This window comes from Mastomys coucha, unplaced genomic scaffold (assembly GCF_008632895.1).
Source record: "Mastomys coucha isolate ucsf_1 unplaced genomic scaffold, UCSF_Mcou_1 pScaffold13, whole genome shotgun sequence".
NCBI classification, from domain to species: Eukaryota; Metazoa; Chordata; class Mammalia; order Rodentia; family Muridae; genus Mastomys; species Mastomys coucha.
Window position 1 is genome coordinate 21,771,191 of NW_022196895.1, and position 16,628 is coordinate 21,787,818.

Below are 16,628 nucleotides of genomic sequence, written 5' to 3' on the forward strand. Positions count from 1 at the left end.
GGGGGTGTTCCTTGACAGCACTCAGGTAGGCACACATTTTGCCCGAGAGAGTAAAAGGATAACCCCTACATGGTACTTTGTTTCTAAGACAGGCACAACCCTTCCCTCTGTCCAGCAGGCCTCTGTCTCTTAACCATTCCATATTGTCTTTCCACATTTAGTCATTCAGAGCAACAAAGGCCTGTCCCTAGCCTTCAGTTCTGAGGGGGAGCAGCAAGAAGAGGAAGAGGTAGGGAGTTGCAGCAGTGGGACAAGGTGGGAAGGAAAGAGGAGGAAGGGAGGGGTCAGAGACAAGTGGGCCCTCACGTGAAGGGGGCTGGCGCAGGCAGCTACTACCTCCTCGGCTCTCGCTGTCCGCAGGCTTCACCTGGATCGGCCGGTTCATCTGCAACAGAGTAGAGGGAACAGCATTACAGGAAGCAGGGAGGGGGAACCAAAGAGCTAAAGTTCGCAAGTGCCACGCCCTCCTTGGGGACCCCTGCACATCTAGAGGCATGCAGGACATCCTCTCAAATTTCCATCCATCTTCCTCCACTACCTCATTCTCCACAGCCCAGTATTTCTTTCGCAGCGTGGGGTCGGGGAGAAGGTGTGCCTTTCTGGGTTGAAGAAGCTGTAGGGCTCCTCCCTTTTTGAATAGCTCTCAATATCCCGAAACCAGATATCAGAATCAGAATCTGAAGTTGATAGTATGCCTATTCCTTCTCTTTTCGCCCAGAAAGCCTTCTTGTACCTGAGGCACACCTGTGGGCCAGCGCTGGGGTCCCTCAGTACAATTGGCTTTGTCCAGGTGGACCCTGCCTGGGACTGACTTCAGACCTGGTCATCTCTAAGACTGGCCTGGGAGACAGAGATGGCGGAGAACTTGGTTCCTACTTCTGTCTAGAACTCAGCTCTAGGCTGGAGTCCCCGATGGGAGTCAGAGAGGTCCTGCAAAGATGGAGTAAACACTATCGGTTTTCCTGTTTGTGGGTAGTAAGGCGTCAGGACACTGGAGCACTGGAGTGCCTGCGCGAGCCTCTCCCTGGAACTGGTGTAATACTACATTTGGCCGCTAGAGGTCTCTGAACTCCAAGCATCGTGGCTCAAACCGCAGGTTGAACCCCAGCTCCGAGGTACGAGGGTGGTCTCTCCAGCCTTGGGTTCCCGCCGTACTTCAGACAATAAAAATTATAGAACCACGTAATGAGACGTTCTTTATGTCTTCGCCACCCATGTTTCTCCTGTATGCTCCTCTCTGATTCCTCTTTGCAGTTGCATTTCTCTCCCAAGACGCAAGAAGAACGGCAAAAGCACCCCCATTTTAAAGGCAGAGAAGCCGAGGCCAATAGACAGTCACGTGCTTTTCCGGGCCACCTTGTGGCAAAGTCTGCAAAGTCTGTCTCTGCATTTGCTTCCATTGCACCTTGTTGCCAATTCCCCTCCCTTCCAGGGCCTGGACCAGCAGTCACAAGCAGCCTCCTGCCTTCCGGTCTAGGATCTGAAGTGAGTTTTGGCTGCGTTAAGACAACTGGGCATTTGGGAGGGAGGACTTTGTGACTCAGCAAGGTGAAGCTGAGGCCAGGGGAAGGGCAGAGCCACGCAAGCAAGGACAGAGGCAGCACACAGGATTTAGAGTCAGGGCAGACAAGGAAGGAGAGGCAGGAGCCAAGGCCAGCAAGACTGGCCTCTGGGGGCCAGGCTGTCCTGCTTTGACACCACCAGGTCGTGACTGACAGCCCTGGAAGTGGGTGAAAGAAAGTTGCTTTATAGGAAAGTTTCTGCCCCTTCAGCCACGGGAGGACTGCCCTGTTACACCAAACTGCCAGCATGTGGGTGCTGCTGGACCCCCCAACAAACAGTCTTTTTCCAATTGAAGGAATGGAAGCGTCTAAAAGACCAGCCAGGAATCTCACTATGGGAAAGGAGAGGGGCTCCGTGGGGAGGTGGGGGCTGGGGGAGGGGAATCCACTACTGGCTTGCTGCTTGGAGCTCAGCAGCTCACTAGGGATTGAACCTAAGGCTATGTGCATATGCGAACTGGTACTCTAACACTGGGCTATAGCCCAGCTATCACTCTTGACTGCCCACCTGGGATAGTCCCCTCTGCTACCCGAGGGCTTAGCGAACCCAATTATGAACCCAATTAGGAGTTGGGCCTAGGAACCCAATTATGCCATTGGTTTCTCTCACCCCCAACTCCCCAGCTCTCAAAGTAGACAGTTCTCTGCAGTCAGGATGATCATCTACATCTTGCTGGGAGGAACCTGATTAGGGTGCTACCGGGAGAGGCGGGAGCGCTGTGCACATAGAGACCAGCCTGCATGGATTGTCTGTTAGGGACCCCAGCTACTTGGGGAGGAAGGGCCAGACAGTATACGGCGAAGACACGATTTCTAAGCGAGGACAGTTTGGGACAGGCTGTTCAGGGTACCAATTGTACGTAATCTCAGTGTGGAAGCCTCCTCCCCTGCCTCCCTCACACTCCCAGCCCACATTTCCACACCTATCTCCTTCCTGATCCTTTCTCAGGCCTGCAGTGCCCTACCCCAGCATTATGCCATTCGTTGAGGCTGATCGGGAAAGTCCCTGGAGTGGACTGAATCTTGCAGCCCTCGTTCATAGAGAGACGTTGCAGCCCTCGCTGTGATTGTATTTGGAAAAACAGTGAGCATCTAAGGAGGTAAGGACAGTCTAAGTAATGATGGCAGGTCCCACGCTGCTGCAGTCCCTAGGAGACACCGGGACACGGGCGCACACACAGACAAAGGCCATTGAGGACACAGCAAGGTGATCCTCTCCAGGGAAGAAAGACTTTGCTCAAAAATCCATCCTGCTCATACCCTGGTCTAGAACTTTCAGCCTCCGGGGTAGTGAGAAGTACATGTTGGTAGTTTAAACTGTGCAAACATCTTGTACCCAACAGCCCCAGAAGAGGAACACTCCCAGCCATGAAGATTGAGCCAGGGAAGGATCTTACAGGAAACCCACTCTTTTCCTCATACAAGACACGCTTCAGGGTGGAATCCAATGGCAAGAGGCTGAGGGTTTAGGTTGCTCAGGGCTCCATAGCTGCTATGTGGATTATCTTGCTAGATTATGATAATTGTTGCAGGGCTAGCCTCAAGCGCTGGGCAGGGTGGCCAGATAGCACACAGGCCCAGACTTTATTTTCAGCGGAAGTCAAATGCCAGCCCAGGGTGTGGAAGTTTCCTAGCTGCAGCAGACTCTGCTCGGGAGGCTGGGTCTGGAAGGTAGAATATTCTCCCATTTCTCGTACGCCATAGGTCCAGCATTGCCAAGCCCTGATTCTGCCTTAAAGAAGGGAGTGTGAGCGGAGTAAGCTGGCCTGGTGGAAGATACCAAGTTAGGCCACAGAGATGGGGAGAGATGACAGGGCCAGGTGTGTCAGAAGGAGAGAAGCCAGAAGGACACCCAAAAGGGAGGGAGGGGAAGGGAGGAGAAAGGGGAGGGTGGGGGAGAGGAAGAGGGAGAGGAAGAGAGTGTGGAAGAATGAAGGATGAATGAAAAGAAGGGATAAAGGCCACCTGACACCTCCCTGTAGCAAACATTATTTCTCCAGCCCAAGCCAGGGACTCAGGACACCTTTGGTCCCTACCTTTTTCCCCGTTTCACGATTCTGTCATCACCATCCACACATCCTGACAGTGTGGGGCATCCTAAGAAAGCTACCACATGGCACTTTCCTGAGAACGTTCTTCCGTCTAGATCCTGCCTCCAGGCTGGGAAGGGATGTCCACACAGCCAGGGGTGGCCTTCCCTGGATCAGGAGCCATTTCCTAAAGACTGGAGGCTCCTGTGCCAGAGCTCTGAGACTAGTTGGGATCTGGGGTCTCTTTCTAGGTCGAGCTCCCCCAGAAGGAACAAACGGATTTGGGTGTGGTAGTTTCCCAAGCTCTGCATAGATGGCTAGGACCAGAAAGGAGCTGGCCCTTTCCTGTCCCGTGCCACACTCAGGTCCAATCTTGTCAACTCCAGGTTCTACTTTGGGGAAAGAGATATGTATGGATTGGGCTGGTCTCACCAGAACATGATTTAAGGCCAGCTTTGCTCCTTCCAGCGGCAGACAACTGGCTCCTTCCCAGTCCCTTCCCTCTGACTCTGCCTCCCTGCCCCTAGCCCCTCCCTCTGCCACTCTTTGCATCAACACATAGCCATGCATTAAACAAGACATTCCATTAATTTCTTCATCACCATAACGTACGCTGGGACATACCCTTTAAATATTCATTCAGCTATGAAAACTGGGCATTAAAATTTTAATAATGTCAAGCTCATTTGAACCAGGCTCCTTGGGGACGATTACGATACAATTAGAATAAATATGATGATTGAGCTGGTCCAAAGGCTTCACCTGTCCAGCATGGCTCTCTATATAGGCAGAGAGACCTGTGGCTGATGGGCAGACAGACAGACAGGTCAGGCTCCTTCCTGATTCTACCCCTGCTTCCTACACCCTTCTCTCTGCTTTTAGCCACCACATTTGCTCCTCACAGGTTTCTGCTGCCTGACCCCTGAGAGCCAGGGTGCAGGGCACCATCCATCAGGAAGATGACTCTGATTAAACGTCTTCATTCCAGTCCCTCCTGGCACCAGCTGGGCTGCTCACTGGATCGTGAGAGAGTAGGGTTTTATTTGTGCAAATGTACTCTCCCCAGCCTTTAAAGGGAGAGGTTCATCAGACAGGAGTGAACACCCTCTCTAGAGCAGAGCCAGCCTGGACATCCAGGGGTCTTCCGAACGATCAGTGTCACCATAAAGAGAAAGAGAAACTTCCACTTTGTGCAGCCATGTCCTCCCCTGAAGGCTGGTACAGAGGTTTGGGGGTGCGACTGAGCCTTTCTGCATTCCTCATTGCCTTACAGCTGTTGAAACCCAACTCTGGAGGTGACCTGGGACTGTCCCCTTGTGTAATTATCTAGCTTCTATTTTCTAACGACAGGGAAATCATTTCTTATTAGGTCATAGACCCTTCTTAGGAATTGGTATCTCCAGACCCAACCTCTTGACGGAGCATCCCTTGTATCACATGTGCACACGTGCATGTGCACATGCATGATTAGTAGCATACCATATATAACTGTTGCCTTTAAAGAATTCACTTTGTTTTGGGGGATCATGATGAAATAAGAAAGCAGAGAACACAGAAAAGTAGTTCCCATTACAGGCCAGGTAAGATCAGCCTTTCCTGCTTCCCACGTCTGTGGGCAGAAATAGCTCTGTGGTGTTGGGCTTATAGGAAGAAGTGTAGTTGGCCTGGGATCAAAGGGTTAGCTTTCTGTGTTTCCTCCTCCCACTGGCAGTCCGTGAGCCCCAGGTACTTCCTGGGTTTCAGGTGAGGAGCATCAGGGACAAGTGATCTTAATGTGTGGTAAGCTATCTCAGGGACATGTTCAGTACTGGTGTAAAAAGGAACACACTGCTGGGATATAGCCAGTGCCATCATAGCCCAGCCACCCTGGACTGCTGTAAGATAAGCATGCTCTATTCTGATTCCCCATAATTTGCCCACTGTTGATTGGCACAGATGACAACCATGATGTAGATCCTTTATGGTGGGAGAATGGAACTCCCTCATAAATCTCAGGGAACAAAGGTGTATGGCTGTCTATGCTGCCTGCCCCGAACTTTACCATCACACAAATAATGAGGCTAACACATGAATGGTAAAAGCGTTTGTTGAAAGCTGCCAAGAGGTCAAGATCTCATCTGCTACTGGGTCAGATTCCCAGGCTACACATCCCAGGTTCAGGCCGAGTCAGAGGCAATGCTGAGCCCTTCTTGGGGGCTTCCATTGCCCCGGTGAGGAAGGCTCTTGGGGGAAAGACAGGAACTGTGTGCATCATTTGTAGTTTGCTGTAAATATCGTACTAATTTAATTGCCTCCTTAATAAATTGCCAATGGCTCACTCCAAAGAGAGGGGCTGAAGGTTCAAGGGGACGTGACTTACACCAGTACTGAGGCCTGACTATGAACACCCCCAGTGGCATCCACAGTACCCCACCACGGCTTGTCCAGGGCAGCTGACCCCCTGTCAGGGTACAGATTTCCAGGGCTTCCTAGGATAGAGCTGATGTTGATCTTTTTCTCTGCTTGGTGGCCTCTTACGCCTCCCATGGTCTCAAGGCTTCACCCTTTGGTCCTGCAATATATATCAGATGTCCTTTGAAGTTCTTCATGCTTTTTTTCATTGCTTTATGGCACTGATGGAATGTTCTGGTCCCAGACTCTATGGTTTGTTTAATGTCTGTCTCCAGTCTGTAAGGGAAGGCCCACAGCCATTTTGTTTCTGATGCACATGCAGGCCCCAGTCACGGTGGCGGGAACAGTGAATATTTAAGACATACTGAGGGCATGGAGCTATCTCAGTCATGAAAGCACTTGTGGTGCAAGCACGAGGGGCTGAGAAGGATCCCCCAGAGCCCATGTAACAAAGCTGGGCACGGCAGCATGTGCTTTCGATCAATCTCAGTGCTGGGGAAGTCGAGCCAGGCAGATTTCTGGAGTTCCCTGGCTAGCCAACCTAGCCTAATTGGCGAGTTCCAGACCAGTGGTAGACCCTGTCTCCAAAGCCAAAGCTGCTTTCACTTCAGCTTCACAGACACTAAAACTGGAAAAGGGCAAAGAACTACAACAGCCACCCCTCACCCCGAAAGGTCCATGCTGGGATCTCTGAAGCAGTCTGCATTGTTGAAAGTACAGGGAGCAGGGCAGGCTTGTTGAGAAGAAAGGTTTCAACGGCAGGAGGAAGGGGAGCTAGGGGGGGTTAGGGTGGAGAGATGAATAAAATCCCTCAGATAAATATTTTAATCTGTCAAACTAAAGTAGACAGTGTCCTGTGGAATGAAACCTGAAGCTGAACATGCACGCATGTGAGCGCGCGCGCGCGCACACACACACACACACACACACACACACACACACACACACACACACACACACACACGGCTTAACATCCTATGGATAACCAAGGCCTCTCTCAAGTGAGTTCACCAGCCTAGTTCCTGGGCCTGGCAGAAGAGCCCAGAGGCTGCAAGTGGGTCACCCGCCCTTCAGACTTGTTTCCAGACCAAAGAGAAAGGCCCTGTTAATCCTCTGCCCTCCAGCTGAGCAGCCCTGTTGTACCTTCGGATTAGGAAGGGTTTATTGAAGCAGTGATCGTCCTTTAGAGAGACAGCCAGCAGTATGACCAGACCAGAAGAACAGGGTTATTGTTAAAATATGCAAATCCAGAGCCCGTTGAAATGCAAGCCCTCCAGACAAGATGTTTTCAAAATAAATCTTACTTCTGTCCTTACTTCCTGATCTGAAGAGGCCATCTGACGCTTGTCCAGTGGAGACACACCAGCCTTGTCAAGATCTTTGCCCCTTTTATTCCTCTCTTTATTTGACCAGCCAACTCTTAGGACTCTTTAGGCCAAGAGCTTGAGATAGCCTCCAGGTCACTCCCAAAGACCCTGTGCCGTGTTGTGTGCAAGCCACTCCTTCGTTCCTCACCTCCTCTTACCCCTCTGTATTACAAAGAAAATCCTAAGGTGTTGCCCCCACTTCTTGCAAGCCTTCCATGATTGAGTCCACTTGATTATACTGGTGATTACATTACATGTGGTGTGTGCGCTTGTGTGTGTAGGTGTTCGCGGTGACAGCAAACACTGCTGACTAAGCCATCTCCTTGACCCTCACGCGTATTGCGCTGAGCATCACTGACTTGGGATTCTTTGTTCTACTCTAGCAACAGTGTTAGATGTCGAGGACTGCAGCAGAGCTTCTAATTGCCTGGGGGAAATGGCTGGATCCTATCCTCAGAATGGGCTTGCTGGTTGTGAGAAAGGCCCTGGAAGTCAGGCATGTGGTGGGAGCTGGGCACCTCGGCAGGACAAGTGTGAACTGTGGCAAGTAAGTCTCTCCCATGCTCCAGAACTTTCTGTGACCACATAGTGGACATAATATCCTTTGTTCTTTCCTGAAACCCAAACTTTTAGGGTGGGTGGGATTGGAGTTAGAGGACACCTGGGGGTACTTACAGGCATAACAAAGGGAAGGAAGGAGGGGAGCTCACAAACTATGAGAGTGAGGAGAGAATCTGAGGGTCCGGGGAGAGGCAGGCTGTACCTGTTAAGCCTGGCAGGGCCTGGGTGCTGCTATGGGTTGGGTGGTGCCTGCTTGTTTGAGACAAAACAAATTCCCATCAGGACATAGTCTATCAAGTGCATGGAGTGGAATGAGCTCAAAGAGGCCTGCACGATGCCAGACAGATGCTTAGAACAAGATGGGCCACTGTTCTCTGGTATCCAGCCCCGTCTAATTCTGTGGGAAGGTAGGAGTCCAGAGCTGTTTCCTTGAAAGTGCTAGACAAACAGATTAATTATCCCGTGGCACAGACGTGCTTCTTGGTTCTCAAGTGACCCCCTCATCCCAGGCCAAATCTGGCAAAGGGACTAAGATTATGTGTGGAACGCAGAGCTCTTAGTCCAAGCAGCCCCCTTTGCAGCCTACACATCATCCTCTTTGGTCCAGCCCTACAAGCAGGCTGCCCGGCAGTTGCTATGCAACAGGCTTCTCTGTTCTACAGTGTCCAGCCAGCAACAGCAGGCAGCCCTGGGAGGCTGTTCTGTAGGTAGGCGGCTTGTGCTACCTACACTCCTTCCGTCTGCTCACCTTCCCTCTCCTCTTCTTTCTCCTCCTCCTCTTCTTCCCCCTCTTCCTCCTCTTCCTCTGAGCCTTCTCCTTCACCTTTGCTTGGAATTTATGTATAAAATCTATTGCCCTTTCACCTAAAGGGATAGAAGGAGGATTTTTTCCCCCCTTGCTCCTGGGCTCTGGACTGATCAGAGGTTCCATGACAGGTCTAGACCAAGCCCACTCTTGCTTCCAGTACAGAGAAGACCTTCCAGTGTTTGATGTCCTTTGTCTCCTGAACCTCCATGATCTAATGAGGAGAGGAGGGGGGTCATTGTGATCTACACTTCTTTGGGCTAGGACAGGTGAAATAAAAGGTTGCCAAGAGGAAACCTAAGGATCTCTGACCCTAAGGAAGCTGGGCTTTAGCGACCACGCATCCCTGTCAAGACTCTGAGTCCCCCCCAGTGTCAAGGATTCCGTGTCCATCTTCCTCTTACTGTTGGGGGCCCATCCATCAGGGCTGTGCTGCTGGCAGAGGTAGGAGGATCCTCACAGTCCCAGTTAAGCACACCGCTGCCGTGGAAACCAAACTAATTAGCTGCTCAGCCAGGCTGGGTCACTAACCCTCTTTAGGGTGGGGGTGCATGATGGTTGAAAACAGTGGATGGATAATTCTGGATGAAAGCAGCTCTGATTTAGTTGCCAGGCCCAGATTTCTATCCTAGCTTTGCAGTATGCATGCTCATGGAGACAGCAGTGACTTAACCCCTTAAAGGCATACCCTCCTAGGATACAGGGGGATAGGGCTTAATGCAAACTCCTTTTTTTTTATTAGATATTTTCTTTATTTAAATTTCAAATGATATCTCCTCTCCTGGTTAGCCCTCTGAAAAAAATATCAAAAACAAAAACAAAAAAAAACAAACCCTGTTCCCTCCCCCTTCCTCTGCTCACCAACCCACCCTCTCCCACTTCCTGGCCCTGGAATTCCCTTTCACTGGGGCATAAACCTTCACAGGGCCAAGGGCCCCTCCTCCCATTGATGACCGACTAGGCCATCCTCTGCTATACATATGCTGCTGGAGCCATGAGTTCCACTATGTGTACTCTTGGGTTGATGGTTTAGTCCCTGGGAGCTCTGAGGGTACTAGTTAGTTCATATTGTTGTTTGTCCTAAGGGGCTGCAAACCCTTCAGCTCCTTGGGTCCTTTCTCTAGCTCCTTCATTGGGTTAATGCAAACTCTTATCACAGTGTCCTACAGCCATCCTCTCTTTCCTGTGGCTCTCCCTGCTTTTGTGGAGAAAGTCTGAGATGATGGTGGGAAGGTCGTGTGTGACCAAGAAGCAAGGTGCCGGAGACACGTGGTACTTATCCGTCCCATCCTGAGAGCATGCCCTTCGCTCTTGTCCCAGCTTTGTCCTCTCTACTTGGTCTATCAGCATGCATGCCTGCTTTTTCAATGAACTACCAACTTGATTCATTAATTCAGCCACTCATTCATTCACCCACCCCGTGTTGGTGGAGTGCGTCTGTGGTAGGGCTCTTTCTGGGATCCCCACTTCCACACCACTGTTCACTGTGCAGTCTTTAGAAGAACAGGTTTGCTAAAAGCCCACTCTGCCACATGCCTGGGCCCCACTGTACCTTGGGCTTGTCGATGTGGCTGGCCAGTGAGCTTCAGGGATCAACCTGCCTCTTCCTCCTGAATGCTAAGATTACAAGCCCATGCCATTATAAGCTGGCTTTTTCAGTAAGTGTTGGGGACTGAACTCAGGTCCTCGTGTTTGTGTGGCAAGCACTTTATTTATCTCTGCAGCCTACTGTGTGTCTATTTTTAATCCCTTACAGTTTTTGCTACTATGGCTTTACAGTATACCTTGAGACCAATATTTACTGTTCTTGTGGGGATAGAGTCTAAACATGTAATTTAGGCTGGTCATGAACTCACTATGTAGACCAGGCTACCCTCAAAATCTTGGCATTCCTCCTCTTTCAGACTCCCAGAGAGTTAGGTTTAAAGATGTGAACTTACACTACACTCCTGTTTTTTCTCTCTTCTCTCTTCTCTCGTCTCTCTTCTCTCTCTCTTCTCTCTCTCTCTCTCTCTCTCTCTCTCTCTCCTCACTTTAAATTTTTCAATGGAGAAGTCTTTTACCTCCTTAGTTAATTTATTCCTGATGGGACTTTATACCTCTACCCATAGCCCAGCATCATAACCCAGTCCTGATAGCCAGATAGTCCTGCATAGGCAGGGGACCGTACCAGCTTTTGAAAGTCTCTCTCATTCTGACTGGTGGGTAGGTAGATGCCTAGGGAGGGGAGATCTCCACTGAGTGTGAATGTATGGCAGTCTTAGGGCCACGTGGGCTAACTTTAATGTTCAGGAAGGCCAAGTTTCCACTTCCAAATGTGGATCTATCCCGTGTCCCCTCACCCGATGCAGCTGATCCTGCCTCCCAGGCAGTGCTCCGTGGCTGAGCAGTTCCTCACAGCTAAGGTCTTAAAGTGTTTTCTTGTAAACACATCCCTGATTCCTTTCAGCCAAGCATCAGGCCTAGGACTGACACCTGTCCAGCCTTCACAGAGGCTCTCTGCAGTTCAGGGGGCATGCTCTCCCCCACACTGCTACTAGTGTCTCTGAAGATTTGAATCTGGAGCCTCTTGAACGAGCTGGCAGAGTAGGCACGAGGAAGCCATAAGAGCAGGCTCAGAGACTTGGACAAGGACCCTTCTCTGTGTCATCTGCCTGCCCCCTTTCTTTCCTTCCATGTCTCTTATCTGACCTGAATCACATGCTCTGCGGCTCAAGGGGCCCCTCTGGCCCTCATGTCCACTCATCCTACTAGGTTTGTCCCTCCACTTCCTCCCTAAGCCCGAACCCTCTTAATTCTCTCCCAAGACTTCAGCCTCAGCATAAGCCTGGGGAGAAAGCCCACACGAAGTAAATGACAAATGAAGAGGAAATTGCTCTTAATCCCCACGCCACAATCTGGTGATGTCGGCCAAGCGCAAACCTGAGTCATCTCTGAACAGCAGGCAGCGACATTTGCTTTTTGAAATTTGTTTTGTCTCTGGGCTTCTGATTTAATCATTCCCATTCTCTCTCCCTCTCCCTCTCCCTCTCTCTTTCCCTCTCTCCCTCCCTCTGCCCCTTGTGCTCCAGTGTTCTAATGTGAGCCTGCACCCAGCTCGTCCAAGCCTGTTTTCCTGGCATTAATTAACACAGCTCTCCAGCCTCCAACAGGCTAAATGATGAATCAGGTTAAATTCCAGACAACAGCCGCACACTACCATCAATTAGCCATCTCCGGGGCAGCTTCATTAATAAGCATCGATCACGGCCCTCCTTCTGGAACATGCCAGGGTCTCTGGGTCACGGGCACGGCTTGCAAGTGTGTCAGGCTTAAGTGCAAGTATAAGCACGTGTATAAACTGGAGTGTGGAGTGAGGGGCAAGTGTTTACAGAATGGTGAGGGGGCACATGTTTAGGTGAGTGGAGCAAAGTGGGGGTGGCACTAGATCTGTAAGCAATGGGCCTATAAGTGTGTTTAGTGTGTGTGTGTGTGTGTGTGTGAGTGAGTGATTCTACACACAGGTGTGGTATGGGATGTGTGTGATATACATATGGTATATTAGTGGAGTATGTATTCAATGGTAAGGAGCTAAGCTCTCTCCTTGTCTGCACTGTATCTTTCTTCCACCTCCAGGTACGTCCTCTTCCTGTCTGAACACTGGGGTCCTTGTAGGTGCCACTGGTCTGGAGACCAGTGAGGTCTTGTCCCTTCCTCTTCCTCCTTGGACATTCTACTTGGCTTGCAGCCCTGTGAGGTAATCCTAAACTACATCTTGCTACTCTGCCCCTGCCCCTGATACATTCTGGCTGTCAGTTTAGCTATTCTCCCTGGCATGATCTCCAGCCCAAAGCCAGACATGTTTCCGCAGTTAGTTCCCAGCCTTTGAGGCCCACCGTTCACTGTTAGTCCACAAGGCCTAGCTGGTCCTTCCAAAGCCTCTGCTTTTTGAGATTAGAACCCAAACCTTCCACCTCCATTAATCCAGCCCTGCTTCATCCCACATCTGCCTCAAGGCAGAATAGTTATGAGCCAGGAACAGCTGGAAGGCTCAGGGACCCCTGTGCCCATATACAGGGCCTGGCTCTTTAGGCTGCCCACTCTGCCTGCACCCACCACTGTCACTCTGAAGGGGCCAGCCAGAGCATACTTCCTGAAGGCAGCAGGCATCCAAGTCTCCCTCTTGCCTGCTCTCCACCGTTTATTTCCTATCACTGTCTCCCCTCGCCATGCTGGTCACAGGCCAGCAGCCACAGGTGCACACATCCCCACTACATCTCCCCAAGACCCTGCTTCAAGGCAGTGGTTAGTATCACCCTCAGAATCACTCGTGGGATGGTGTGGTCCTTAGATGTGAGCATTTGAGTGGTGACAGGTGTGTGACCTCCCATGGCAGCCCAGCAGATTGGCTTTTTAAAGGTTAATTAAGAACCTTCCGCTGGACAGCACGGCCATGGCGCAGCCAGTGACGGCGGATGCCGTGTCTCTCCAGACCATTAAACACTAATTAGGTTTGGAAAGTCTATTGAGCTCCTGAGGTCTTGTCAAGGCAAGTGCCGGCCCCAGGATGCCCTTTGAAATACCAGCACAATCACCTTGACCCCCAGTCCAGATGCTGGGCTGCCCTGTAACCTCAGGTTCTGAGCTACAACCCCCACCTCACCGTCTCTCCCTTGCCTGACCTTGCCTGGCCTACCCACATTTTTTGATGCTTGCTTGCAGGAAGAGCAGTTTATCTGGGGCCTGCCCAAGGGACCCTTCCTAACAACCTTTCTGACTTCTAAGATGTCACCCCTGTCCACCTTCCATTAGAAATCTGCCGACAGTGGTGTGGGATCTGGTGAGGGACAGCCTAACAGTGGCCAGTGCTCTAGCATCCAGTAGCAAAGGAGGTGTTGGGAGAATTCACACCCTAAGCTCCATATCCTCTTCTTAGACTTGCTTTCCCTTCAGCCCCATTGAAAGTGCCTTGAGATGTCTGGCCCCAAAGGTTCCCCTGGTGGAACTCTGTTTCCCCTTCAGCAAAACCTCACCCACCAGAGCCCCAGACCAGTGGCACCTACAAGGACCCCAGTGTTCAGACAGGAAGAGGACGTACCTGAACAGAGGTGGGGCAAGGAGGGGTCATGGGACAGGTGGAAGAAAGATACAGTACATCTGGGCATGAATGTGCTTATCCTAGTGCTTCAAAAATTTCTGAGCCAAAGATAAGGGCCAGTGGACAGTAGAAACATGACTTTCAGGTAGATATTGATCACCTATGGTAAAACCTCACACGACAGAGGGCTCCTTCCAAGGGCATCCCCTTCAAGGTCCCTCAGCACAAGGCTGGGCTTCTGGTAATGGGTACCGGATGAATTAATGCCGTCAGGAAGAGCTAGTTTGTGGCTGCCAGTGGCTGAATTCAATAGCAGGGAATAAAACAGACTCCAGGAAAAGAGGTATCTAGAGGTATCTAGAGTGACCAGGGTATCCCAGGTCACTAGACTAGGGTGTCAATTTTTTGCCTCCGTCCTAGAAAAGTTGGGCAGTGGGGATGATATTGACTTCAGGCCTTCCCACAGAGTCTGCATGTCTTACTTGCCCTCAGCTCTATGAGCAACATGTGTACCAGAAAACACACGTGACTACTGGTGCTGCCACGTTATAGCCACCACTCATGGTCACGACGGCCACGTGACCTTCTATCACCACCATCGATACCATCATCACCACTTCCACAGTTACCACAGTTACCGTCAGCACTGCACATCATCGCCTGCACAGAGCATGGTGGGTTCACAGGGTAACACTGTGGGGAGGATGCGGTGTGTTGGATAGGGTGTGTCCTGGGTGAAGCCTTCTTATAACTCTCCACTCCCCTGGCAGTCACTTTAACCTTTACGATAAGCTGGTACCTGGTACCTGGTACCTGGCCCCATAGTACTGAGAGATTACTGCGATTAGCTCGGCAGCGACAGGCAGCTTACCTCACTGCGGTCACTGAGGCACCATGCCCTTCTTCACTGAGGATTTGTGTCATCACAACTGTCTTTCCTGGGTGAATGGTTTCCAGAGCAGTACAGGCCAAGTTGGTTGAGGCACCAGCAAAGTGCTGGGGACCCAGCTTGATATCACTTGCCACTTGCTCCACTCCACTACCCCTCTGGACAATACCCTGCATCCCTATGACTGCCAAGGAAGGCTGGAAAGCAGGTAGGTAGTGTGCATCGTTTAGATTTCTCCACCCAGACTCCCATCGTCCCCAGCTCTGGTGACAGGCAGGGCTGAAGTACAGTGGGCCTGTGTGGGCCCAGGAGGCACAGCCCAATTTCATAAGCACGAAGTATTATGATTGCATTGATTTCCGTCATAAATCATATTTCCTATCTCCTGACTTTCTCTCCTGCGCCCCGACTTAAGCCTTGGTATTTTCTTTAGCTACTGCCACTGCCGAGACTAGAGATGATATTACGATAATGATGATAAATTTTGCCCTGAGGCTAGGCCACTCCCTCCGGGTAGGGAGGGGGACTGTGTGTCCCTCCGATGGAACTCTTGGCTGGCAGGTGGCTCTCCTGAGGACCTAGGGGACAGAACGCTTCTCACCTGTGCCTGGACATTTGGGCTTTATCACACAGGCAAATGAGCACACATATATGCGTACGCCAAGTGTGACTAGCTTATTTTCATGCACAGCCAAAGGCTTCAATGTCTTTTCTCTCCTAGGATAGCTTGTGTGTGAACGAACACATGGCAGAAGGGAAGAGGGGTGAGGGTCAAAGTTAGCACTGAGTCTCCAAGGAGCAGTCAGCACCAGGCTTGGTGCTCCTGGTGACTGGGGACTCTGTGTTGTTCCTTGTTCTCCTCTGTGCAGTGTATCTCACATGGTATTATGCATCACCTTCTACAGCCCCCTGTGCCCATTTTTCCTTAAGAACCTATGGTGGATCCTTGTGACAGCTGAGACAGGGACTTCTCACCTTCCTAATGCTCAGTTATGGGGCCAAGCCTGGGATAGTTTGGTGGGTGCGGGCACATTTTTCTCTAAATCCTGGATTCAGGAAGTCTTTCTGTAGCACCTGGGTGGGGGAACCAGTTTGATGTCCAAAACACCAGGAGATGAAGCTCATAAGTGGTGCTCTGACTGAGCTGGGGTCCCTTGAAGAGTGAAAATGACATTTGGGGTTTTAGATACAGCAGCAGGATATTCCCATGGGGACTCTGGGCCCATAGGGATGGGAGACTCTCAGGAGCTACAGGTTCTATGACACCTGAGCCAGTACTGGGACAGGAAGAGGGCTCAGTGGAGACATGGGCTAATGGCTGCTGACCTCTTCCCCACTTATCTGTTCAAAACGTGTTCCTGAGCTGAATGTCTTCTCCTACCGTCCTGTCCACAGGACAGAAGGCAGATGTCAGTGGTCAGGATCCTCTGTGGACTAGGGCTTGCTTGTGACCCGTGTGTACAGCCTGCCGGATTTTGTCAGACATCCATCCTGAATAGCGATGTCCCTACCGATGGGGAAGACAGTGGCTGGGAGTCACAGACTCGAAGATGATGAAGAGGTCTAACCCTACCACCCACAATTCAGAAAGCAGCTTCACGGTACCCTCCAGGATGACGCATCCTCCATGACGTGAGCTCACCGCTCTCTCAGCTACATTCACATTGAAACAAGGCTGAGGGATGAGCCACCCACACCACCCACAGCTCTGTGTTCTGCTCCAGTGCTGTGGGTACAAGATATGCCTTGTGCTTGTGTAGACAATGGCTTACAGCAGCCATGGGGATGAGAGCCTCTTGAGAGACCAGGAAGGCAATGCCTTTGAGACTCCTAATTGGGTTCCATGGTGAATAATCGGGTTGAGGTATCACCTAACGGGGCTGAAAGCAGAGGTGCTTGCCCTGCCGGCCTCTTTCCTGTCCTTGCAGCCCTCTGTGTCAGCACAC

At 51.0% G+C, this 16,628-nt stretch overlaps 1 protein-coding gene across 41 annotated transcripts in view; it reads right to left on the reverse strand.

Moving 5' to 3' along the window:
- Positions 1 to 16,628, reverse strand: part of Celf4 (CUGBP Elav-like family member 4) — a 280,589-nt gene that overhangs the window by 61,357 nt on the left and 202,604 nt on the right. For 23 of the 41 annotated variants that reach the window (XM_031365182.1, XM_031365181.1, XM_031365163.1 and 20 more), the window contains exon 3: positions 307 to 385. In XM_031365182.1, coding sequence (XP_031221042.1) covers positions 307 to 385 — 79 coding nt within the window. The remainder of the gene's footprint in view (positions 1 to 306; positions 386 to 16,628) is intronic. The other 18 variants (XM_031365186.1, XM_031365170.1, XM_031365185.1 and 15 more) reach the window with 1 other exon arrangement.